We start from the raw sequence: 10,816 nt of genomic DNA on the forward strand, positions 1-10,816 counted from the left end.
CGCCCGCCAAAACACCCGGCTAATTTTTTTGTATTTTTAGTAGAGCCGGGGTTTCACGGTATAAGCCAGGATGGTTTCCTGACTTCGTGGTCCGCCTGTCTTGGCCTCCCAAAGTGCTGGGATTACAGGCATGAGCCACTGTGCCTGGCAAGATTTTATTTTATTTTAATATTTTATTTTTTTGAGACAGTCTTGCTTTGTCACCCAGGCTGGAGTGCAGTGGTGCGATCTCAGCTTACTGCAATTTCCGCTTCCTGGGTTCAAGCAATTCTCCTGCCTCAGCCTCCTGAGTAGCTGGGACAACAGGCTTGTGCCACCATACCCAGCTAATTTTTTCATCTTTAGTAGAGATGACATTTCACCATGTTGGCCAGGCTGGTCTTGAACTCCTGACCTCAAGTGATCCACTCGCCTCGACTTCCCAAAGTGCTGGGATTACAGGCATGAGCCACCGCGCCCGGCCTGAATAGAAATTTTATAATTGAGTGTTCTATTCAACAGGATATTAGTTTTTAAAAATGCAAATTTAGCGAAAGTTTGATTCGCCATAACTTTAATCAGTGACATAAGCAGACCCATGAATATGCCCATATACTACTATTTTTTTCAGAAACAGATTTGTAAGCTGCTGATAATTAAAATCCTGGACTCAAACCCTGTAGGAAAAAAAAAAAAAAACCTGGAAAGTGTGAGGCTTCACAGAGGCTGCAGCAGGAAAAGATTCATTTTCAGGAATTTTAGCTGTTTAATCTTTGAAGACTGAACAGTTGAAAATTACTTTCTCTCTGTTACATTCTGTGAGGAATTACAAAGGCAAATAATCCAAAGGGGGCAGATCATTCCATTTTGAGTCATATTTTACACAAGTTTTGCAAATAGTTGGTGCATAATCTGAGCTAACAGCAAAGTCAAAATGGCCAGCCTTCCTGGAGCGGTGAGGACACTTAGCAGGGCAGGGCACTTCATTCTCAGCTCCCACAGGCCTCTGCCAGCCTTGACTATTTATACCTTCCTTTAAACAGAATACATGATGCCGGAAAGGGGAACAGGACTAAGCCAGCTGTGAGCTGCTCTCCTCCTTATCAGCAACCCTTACAGACAGAGGCACTGGGAACACAGCATCTGAAGCTGCATGACAGTTGATAAATACCAGACATTTTCAGTGTTTCCCATGGACAGAGTGTATCACATGCAGCTTGTGAATCCATACAACTGCTGTTCACCGAACCATTCACCTACTAGGTCTATCCCTATGCTAGTCAGAAAATTGAGTGGCCAGGTGCAGTGGCTCACCTGAGGTCACGTGTTTGAGACCAGCCTGGCCAACATGGCAAAACCCTGTCTCCACGAAATTTAGCCGGGTGTGGTGGCAGGTGCCTATAGTCCCCACTACTTGGGAGGCTGAGGCAGGAGAATCGCTTGAACCCAGGAGGCGGAGGTTGCAGTGAACAGAGATTGCACCACTTCACTCCAGCCTGGGCAAAAGAGCGAAACTCCATCTCAAAAAAAAAAAAAAGAAAACCGACTGAGCCCAGGAATTCTAGACCAACCTGGGCAACATAGTGAGACCCCATCTCTACAACAAAAAAACAACCACCAAGAAGACTGACTTTATTGATGAAACGAATGAGGAGATCTCCAAAAGCTGGGTGGCATCATGGAAGGAGGACAGACAGGACCTTAAACCTCCTGGGAAACCTCAGGCAAGTCCTTCTCTAAGCTTCAGTTTCCCTGCTATAAAGTGAGGAGGGTTAAGCGACATCATTTGAAAAGTGTCATCTGGTTCTATCTAGTAAACTTTTTATTCTGGGATATTTTTAGAAAATTATTTAGAAACGCTATAACAACAGTACAGAAAGTTCTAGTATAGCCTGCACCCAGGTTCCCCCAATGTTAGCACCTTATATAACCACGGAAGATCTGTCAAATCTCAAAAACCAACATTAGTACATTTCTACTAATTAAACCTAGGGTTCAGATTTCACTAGATTTTCTACGAACATCCTTTTTCTGTTCCAGGATCCAATCCAAGATTCCACGTTGCATTTAGACATGAGGTGGATGTCCTTAGTCGTCTTCTGCTCTGTGACAGTTCTAAACCTTTGCTAGTTTTTCAAGATCTTGACCATATTATTGCTTTTAATACAGGCTGCCTTTCTCATATACTATAAAACCGATGTCAGAGACAGGGAAGTAAAATATAAATAATGTAAAGAACTGCAGACAAAAACCAAACTGCAGATGATCAGGGCCAAAGGATGCAACTCGGATGTAATACAACATCTGAAAATGACATCTGCAGGAGATGAGTTACGTGGTTTCCATGGCAGTTGCCAGCCATTACCAGAATCAACACTGTCAAAGCATTCACAGTTCAAGGTTAGATTTTTGTCATTCTGAAAACATGGCTAATTTTGTTTTCAATGTGGGTATCTGCACAAACATCACTAACCAATCTCGATAAGTAAATAGTATGGCTGGTTTTTAAAGTTGGGAATGGTTACATCTCATTCCTTGGGAATCCTCCCAAAGAATAAGAGTCTCTAGAAGCCTTAAAAAAAAAAAAAAAAAAGGGGGGGTGCTGGGCACGGTGGCTCACATTTGTAATCCCAGCACTTTGGAAGGCCAAGGCAGGAGGACCACCTGAGGTCAGGAGTTTGAGACCAGTCTGGCCAACATGGTGAAACCCCATCTCTACCAAAAATACAAAAATTAGGCCGGGCGCGGTGGCTCACGCCTGTAATCCTAGCACTTTGAGAGGCCAAGACGGGTGGATCACGAGATCAGGAGATCGAAACCATCCTGGCTAACATGGTGAAACCACGTCTCTACTAAACATACAAAAAATTAGCCGGGTGTGGTGGCGGGCGCCTGTAGTCCCAGCTGCTTGGGAGGCTGACGCAGGAGAACGGCGTGAACCAGGGAGGCGGAGGTTGCAGTAAGCTGAGATCGCGCCACTGCACTCCAGCCTGGGTGACAGAGCAAGACTCCATCTCAGAAAAAACCAAACCAAAAAAAACAAAAACAAAAACAAAAACAAAAACAAAAAAATTAGCTGGGCATAGTGGTGCGCACCTGTAATTCCAGCTACTCGGGAGGCTGAGGCAGGAGAGGCACTTGAACCCTGGAGGCAGAGGTTGCAGTGAGCCAAGATCATGCCACTACACTCAGCCTGGGCAACACAGTGAGACTCCGTCTCAAAAAATAATAATAATAATAAAAAGTAGCAGGGCGTGGTGATGCATGCCTGTAGTCTCAGCTACCTGGGAGACTGAGGTGGGAGGATGGCCTGAGCTGGGAGGTCGACACTGCAGTAAGCCACGCTCACGCCACTACACTCTAGCCTGGGTGACAGAGTGAGACTCTGTCTCAAAAAAAAAAAAAAAGACTGAAAATTTACCTAATGACTAACAACTGGGCTAGTATTCTGTACATTCTAAAGAAGCTCCAATGGGCTGGGGAGTGATTTCTAGTTGGTGAAGTGCTTTGAGATCTTTGGATTAAAGGCGTCTCAGACACTCACGATACCAACAATCAATGCCCTTCACCGTTCACTGACTACCCATATGGTAGCCTAATAAATATGTGGTAAATGGATACCCTTCAGCAACTGAAGAGTTTAATAGTCTAAAAATATCAGCAACAGCATGAAGGGAATACAGCTTCCTCCCTGGAGTGAAAGCTATTACTGCAGTGAGAGAATCGTCATATGGAACAATCCATCCAGCTGTAGGAATTCCTTGAAGGAATGTTGATGCCAGCTTCATAAAATTTGCTTGAGTTCAATGAGACTTTCTGTGTAATATGAATAATGGGTCCAATTTTCCTATTGTATGTTAAACACTAATACATCTCTGAGTAAATATCTGGGGAGGTATCTTCATTTAGTTTTCTTTGAAGGCATTTTTATCTTGCAGCAAAAGCTTAGTATCAATATGAAAAAAAAGCCAATTCTGATCCATGAGAACCTGACTTGCTTAGTTTACTAAAAAAATACGAAAATAGTGTTTAACCACTTGCCACCCACAACTGTGCATATATTTTTTTTTTATTTCATTTTTTATTTTTTGAGACACAGTCTCACTGCCACTCAGGCTGGAGTACAGTGGTGTGATCATGGCTCACTGCAACCCCGACCTCCTTAGGCTCAAGTGATCCTCCCACCTCAGCCTCCCAAGAAGCAGGATTACAGGCACATGCCACCATGCCTGGTAAATTTTTTAATTTTTTATTGCTTGTAGAGATGCGATCTCACTGTGTTACTCCAGCTGGTCTCGAACTCCTGAGCTCAAGTGATCCTCCTGTGTCAGTCTTTGAAAGCGCTGGAATTACAGGTGTGAGCCACTGCACCCAGCCCTACATATTTGTATAACCACCATTTGTGTGTGGATTTGCTTTGTTTCTAATGGGAAGACAATCTGGTTTGATAAGAGGAAACCACACAATATTTTACCAGCAGACCCCACGGCTCCACTGATTGGGATAATGCTGCTGGGGACTAAAAACCGTCTTTGAAGAGGGAATATGTAATGGAGTCCTACAGCTTTTCAGTGACTCCAACTGCTGACTTGAAAAACTATAGGCCGGGAGTGGTGGCTCACGTTTGTAATCCCAGCACTTTGGGAGGCCGAGGTGGGCAGATCATGAGGTCAGGAGTTCGAGACCAGCCTGGCCAACACAGTGAAACCCTGACTCTACTAAAAAAAAATACAAAAATTAGCTGGGTGTGGTGGTGGGCACCTGTAATCCCAGCTACTCAGGAGGCTGAGGCAGGAGAATCACTTGAACCCAGGAGGCCGAGGTTGCAGTGAGCCGAGGTTATGCCACTGCACTCCAGCCTGGGCAACAGCACTAGACTCCGTCTCAAAAAAAGAAAAAAAGAAAAAAAAGAAAAATTGTAGCCAACCCCACATCTTAAAAATACAAAGAAGCTTTAAGGAGTGTATAAAGAGTGAGGGGGAAATTGAATAAATACAACAGAAATCTATTTTCCTTTTTGGATGAGAAAATGCTAAGTTGTTTGGCTTAATACCTAGCTGCAATGAACCAAGGCGACAGGAAGCACTGCTATTCCCTTCAAGCCAGAGGCTAAGTACCAACTGCCCACTGGAGCCAGGAGGACACGCAGATGAGAAGAGCCAGACGTAACACAAGGGGGAGTGGTGGGGACTGGCACAAATTGGACAGTCCAGTCCCATCTGAAGGGCAAGGGCTCCTTAGACTCAGTGTTACCAGATGTTTCAAGAAAAGACAGAAGACTGAATTATGATGCAGAACCTCCCAGGGTTGAAATGTTAGCAACCAGAATTCACTGTGTGAGGCAATCAAAAAATGGCAACAAGCTGGGCATGGTGGCTCACACCTGTAATCCCAGTGCTTTGGGAGGCTGAGGTGGGAGGGTAGCTTGAGGGTAGGAATTTGAGACCAGCCTGGGCAACATAGCAAGACCCCATCTCTACAAAAAATAAAAAAATTAGCTAGGCATGGTGGTGTGTGCCTGCAGTCGCAGCTACTTGGAAGGCTGAGGTGGGAGACTCACTTGAGCCCAGGAGGTCAAGGCTGCAGTGAGCCGTGATGGCACCAACGCACTGCAGCCTGGGCAACACAGCACGCGCGCACTGTCTCTCGTGTGCACGTTCTCTCTCTCTCGCGCTCTCTCTCTCTCTCACCCCCCACCCCCCCACCAAAAAAGGCTATTAGTGGAATATGGCCCACAAGCCACCAATATGAAGCAGTAGTGGAAAGATGGGAAAGGAAATAGGATCCTCTTTTGCTTCTCTTCCACTCGTCATCTGAAGGCCTTTACAAGGCTTTGATGCTAGAACTGGAAGAGACAGGCACACATGCTTGAGATTAAACATTGAATGAACTTTGGCCGGGCGTGGTGGCTCACGCCTGTAATCCCAGCACTTTGAGAGGCCGAGGCGGGCGGGTCATCTGAGGTCAGGAGTTTGAGACCAGCCTGACCAACATGGAGAAACCCTGTCTCTACTAAAAATACAAAATTAGCCAGGCGTGGTGGCGCATGCCTGTAATCCCAGCTACTCAGGAAGGCTGAGGCAGGAGAATTGCTTGAACCTAGGATGCGGAGGTAGTGGTAAGCCGGGATCGTGCCACTGCACTCCAGTCTGGGCAACAAGAGCAAAACTCAGTCTGAAAAACAAACAAACAAACAAACAAAACAAAACCAAACAAAACATCGAAGGAACTTCAAGGGAAATCTTACATGATGGTGAAAATATAACTCAATGCAGGTCAATTCCATGTTATTAACAGACTAGCAAATTTCTTGGACATCAGAACCAAGTTTCTTTCTTTCCTTTTTTGAGACAAGGTCTCACTCTGTTGCCCATGTTGGAGTGCAGTGGCGTGATCATAGCTCCCTGCAGCCTCAACCTCCTGTGCTCAAGTGATTCTCCCATCTCAGCCTCCTGAGTAGCTGCGAATACAGGTGTGCACCACCAAGCCCGCCTAATTTTTTAAAAAAATGTTTTGTAGAGACAGGGTCTTGCTATGTTTTTTCTCAGGCTGGTCTCAAACTCTTGGCCTCATGTGATCCTCCCAGCCTGGCTCCCCAAAGTGTTAGGATTACAGGTGTGAGCCACTTTGCCTGGGTCAGAACCAAGTTTTTTTAATGATACCTATATATTCCTGCAGCAACTTAGAGTTTCACAGCGAATCTTCATATTCATTTTTCAGATAGTAACATGTTAGCACTAGCAACCCAATTACTTGCCCAAGGCTCTACTGCTAGTCAGTGGCAGTGTGAAAGTAAACAAATTGTTTGAATTTTAGTGACTGTGCTCCCACAGCATGGCTGCCCAGGGCGACACATTTGCTATATATTTTGTTTCACTCATCACATTTGACAAAGCTTGAATATTATAATACATGAGAATTGAAAGGGTCATTACAGGCAATGCAACCCCGGCAGCTCTGCCTCCATTTTGCTCACATGCATAACATACTCCCATCTGAAATATTTCCTCACTGCCATTATTCAGAACTGAGGTGGAGAGAGAGGCACAGAACTGTGGAGGGTGGAAGGGAGTATATGTGGAGTCAGAGCTGCACCCTTGAAGAAATCGTCTCCCATCAACCGCCAGCTCCACTTGCTCCCCCCCACACACCTGGGTTAAAAATTACTGGTCCAGTCCATCCCTCTTTCGTTTTACTTGACAGGTTAGGAAACGAAGGACAAGTCAGATGAGTAGCTGGCCCAAGGTCAGAGTTACAAAGTGGCAAAGCCAAGTCCGGAACTCAACCTCTAAAACTAAAATACAGGGCAAGGAAGGGGGCTCTGATGTCTTCAAATATTCCCAAAGGCATTATTATGGATTGCAGGGTTTTGGGGAGATGTTTTGTAGCTGTTTAATGACTTTTCTGGGACACCAGACGCAGTTTCTCTTACCTCCCATCCTTCCATTTCCAGTCCTCTCTTCCCATATATATCATAGATGGCCCTGGTTTGGGGGTCACTAAGCACTGCAAATTAAAAATTAAACATGTTTATAAAATATAAAATTCACCTTCAGTCCTTTCTGAGAACACTGATGTCATTAGGTAAGCCCATCTCCTGTTCTCCCTGTCTGATCACAATCTTCCTAGAGACCCCTTTCATTTTCTACGCATCTTTCCTCCTAACTGCTTTTTTGATTCAACCTAGGATTTGTTTATTGACTTACTGACTGACACGGTCCTTCTCTGTTGTCCTGGCTGAAGTGCAGTGGTAAGATCATAGCTCACTGCAGCCTTGAATTCCTGGGCTTAACTAATCCTCCTGCTCCAGCTTCCCAAGCAGCTGGGATTACAGGTGTGTGCGCACATGCCCAGTTAATTTATTTTTTGTAGAGATGGGTCTCACTATGTTGCCTAGGCTGATCTTGAATTCCTGGCCTCAAATGATTCTCTTGCCTTGGCCTTGCATAGTGTTGGGATTACAGGTGTGAGCCACTGCACCCGGCTAATGTAGGATATGTTTAAAGGTGGCTACAAATGAGAAAAGTCAGATTTTCCCAGTGTCCAAGTTACTCTTGATTGGAAGGTACAGGTACAAGGTGTACAAGGTGTACCATGCAGGAAGTGACAATAGCTCCTGCATTGTGAAAGGACACGAAAGTTGTTTTAAAAATAATTTGGTAAATTTCTGCCATGGTGTATAAAAGTACACTGACTTGAAAGAGTGGGTTTCCAGTTTCTAAAGAAGCTTGCTATAAAAGTAGAAACAGGTTTGGATACTAGAAAAAGCTGATTTGTTACTTACTCTATAGAGTTCTATTAACTCCAAAGACAGGCTACATTTCTTTTGTGCACCTCTCCTCTTTATTTGTAAATAATTTTAAAAGACAAAAACACCTCTTACCATTTTGTTGGCCACATCACCCAAAGTACATCAGAAAAGAATTTCTCGGTTAAGGGTGAGAGCTGTTCAAATGATATTCCAACTGAACTCAAATGTCAGCAAGGCCAATGGTCATTCTCTTCCCCCTCTACTTCACCAATTTCTGCCAAGACCTTTGGGTCTCTTCTCCCTTGAGAGTTCCCACATATTTGTAGGCCTAATTTAAAAACTATGTAAATGATCCTATGCATAATCAAATCTAATGGGAAAGGAAGAAATGCTGGCCCCTGGAAAACACAGGAGCCACACTTGTGTTCCTCTCCAGCATGTAATAAGGAATTATTCATTCACGATTTCACCTGAGTCTCCCTTTAGGCTAAACAGGAGGCCAGGTCTGCTGCTGTGGCATTTTCACTAGCACTGGTAGGGTCTTTCTGTTAACTCTTCCCCAGGTCTCCAACACAATACAAGCAAACTATGCGGCTCATTTAGACAACAGTAAAATTAATGCACCCATTTAGATAACAGAATACAATAAAAAGAACAGGCTACTCTTCACAATTGCCATGCAAGTGATCTGAATAGAGTTAAATTTGGTAATGACAACATACTGATTACACATTTATCACACACTGCAGCCTGATTTTCATTGGCCATTAAAATCTAACTTTTTGGAAAAACTCTAAAGTGAAATACACTACAAGCTTAACATTATGTATACAGTGAGATGACTTTATGATTTTATAAAGAAACACAGTATCTAATTTCTGGTCTAAGGAGCCAATCACCAAATGGTTGTGGAACAAATAACTTACTGTACTTGATGCATATAACAGTGATTTAACATTTTTTAAAATTTAAATTTTAAAAATGGTGGTAAAATATACATACAAAATTTACTGCTTTAACCATTTTAAAGTATACAATCAATAGCATTAAGTACATTTACAATGTTGTATAACCATCATCACTCTCTTATTTCCAGAACTTTTTGCCATCCCAAACAGAAGCTCTGTATCCAGTAGTGACTTTAATATTTTATAAACAAATATATCACAGAATGTTCTTTCTGACATACGTAAGATGTAAGTATAAAAATGTGAATCGCTTGATTCTATTTCCTATAACATCGTTTTCGTTCTTTTATTAGAGCTGATAACTGAATGCTTCAGAACCAATAAAATCACTTTTGGATGAAAAAATGTCCTTGTATCTTCTAACAAAAAAGAGAACAAAGAAATCTTCCCTGTGACGATCAGCCTTTACCTATAAGAGTTCCCTTTAGAAGAAACCTGGTAAACGATTTAAAACTTGAGTATTCCCTTGCAATCGAGGCTGTCTATTACTGCACCCGGCCTCTCATTTTCTACTTACTGGACACGTATTGATCTCCAAAGCAAAATACTACTCTTTCAAAGGACCCTGTCAGTAAAAAGTACCAAACTAACCACCTCTCTATTTACCTCTAAGGACTCTCTTTTTCTATCCTCTATAAATCACATCTCCTAAAAATCGAATAACCGCTACCAGGATGTTTCTACAAAGTCCAGCCCTCCACTGACCTTCATAAGCCTGGTGAACAAGGTTAAACAGTCGCTCCGCCTGTGACTTGAGCTCTGGGTCTCTGTGCTTGTCTGGATGGTAGAGCATACACAGCCTCCGGTAGGCAGCTTTCAGCTCTTCAGAAGAGGCCTAAAGAAAGAAAAATTCAATTAGAGAACAATCAATGCTACTTAAACATTATCATTATCAGAATCAGCCTTGAAATGGGAACCCATCAGCCACGTCCCAATGTGTTTGCTCTCGACATGCAGGATGTAATGAAGTTAGGTTTATTACCTCAACAAAGCTTCTTTTTGCCAGTTAATAAAGCGATCAATTACATACATCAATAGTGACTGGGTTTTGCTGGGAAGTGCTGCTATCTGATGAATGAACATTTGTGTCTCTGGAATGGCTCATTGTGCTCTGAGCTGAAACCAAAATGTCAGAGACCTGCTAACTCTTTAACTTATTTGAAGTAAATCATGCCAAGGCACTCTCAACAGAACAGGTTCAGGCAAAGAAAAGCTATATACCATTAGACAGAAATGACATCAATTTAATGACATAACGAACATGAATCCTTGAAATTCAAAGAGAAACTTGTAGGGCCCACATGCACTCGAATGCAACCTCTAATTCCAGAAGGCAGCACATTCAGAGGCAGAAATGCTTCCCTAACCTGCAGTAACCAACCCTCCCCAAAACCGCCAGACCTCCCTAAAAACCGAAAGGCATCAACTCTCCAATCCTCCTACGCAGCACGGACATCTGAAGGGGCGGCACAAGGCAGACGGGCTCTGGTGTGCTTTAACCACAGCGGGGGGCGGGTGCCAACAGGCAAACCTGCATTCACTGTGGCCGGCCTCACAGCCACCAAGAGGGTCTCTAGACGGGACCCCTCCGAGGCCCTGGGACACTGAGCGGGCTGTG

The 10,816-nt window shown here is 43.6% G+C and overlaps 1 protein-coding gene across 2 annotated transcripts in view; it reads right to left on the reverse strand.

Moving 5' to 3' along the window:
• Positions 1-10,286, reverse strand: part of DNAJC11 (DnaJ (Hsp40) homolog, subfamily C, member 11) — a 54,274-nt gene extending 43,988 nt beyond the window's left edge. The window contains exons 1-3 of one of the 2 annotated variants that reach the window (XM_011981347.1): positions 10,229-10,286; positions 9,904-10,033; positions 7,412-7,485 (exon numbers count right to left, since the gene is read on the reverse strand). In XM_011981347.1, coding sequence (XP_011836737.1) covers positions 7,412-7,485; positions 9,904-9,991 — 162 coding nt within the window. In that variant the 5' untranslated portion in view covers positions 9,992-10,033; positions 10,229-10,286. Of the gene's footprint in view, positions 1-7,411; positions 7,486-9,903; positions 10,034-10,228 lie in introns of those variants that run through there. The other variant, XM_011981356.1, reaches the window with a different exon arrangement.
• Between the last annotated feature and the right edge of the window lie 530 nt (positions 10,287-10,816).

The sequence above is a fragment of the Mandrillus leucophaeus genome, unplaced genomic scaffold (assembly GCF_000951045.1).
Source record: "Mandrillus leucophaeus isolate KB7577 unplaced genomic scaffold, Mleu.le_1.0 Scaffold105, whole genome shotgun sequence".
In the NCBI taxonomy this organism is placed as follows: domain Eukaryota; kingdom Metazoa; phylum Chordata; class Mammalia; order Primates; family Cercopithecidae; genus Mandrillus; species Mandrillus leucophaeus.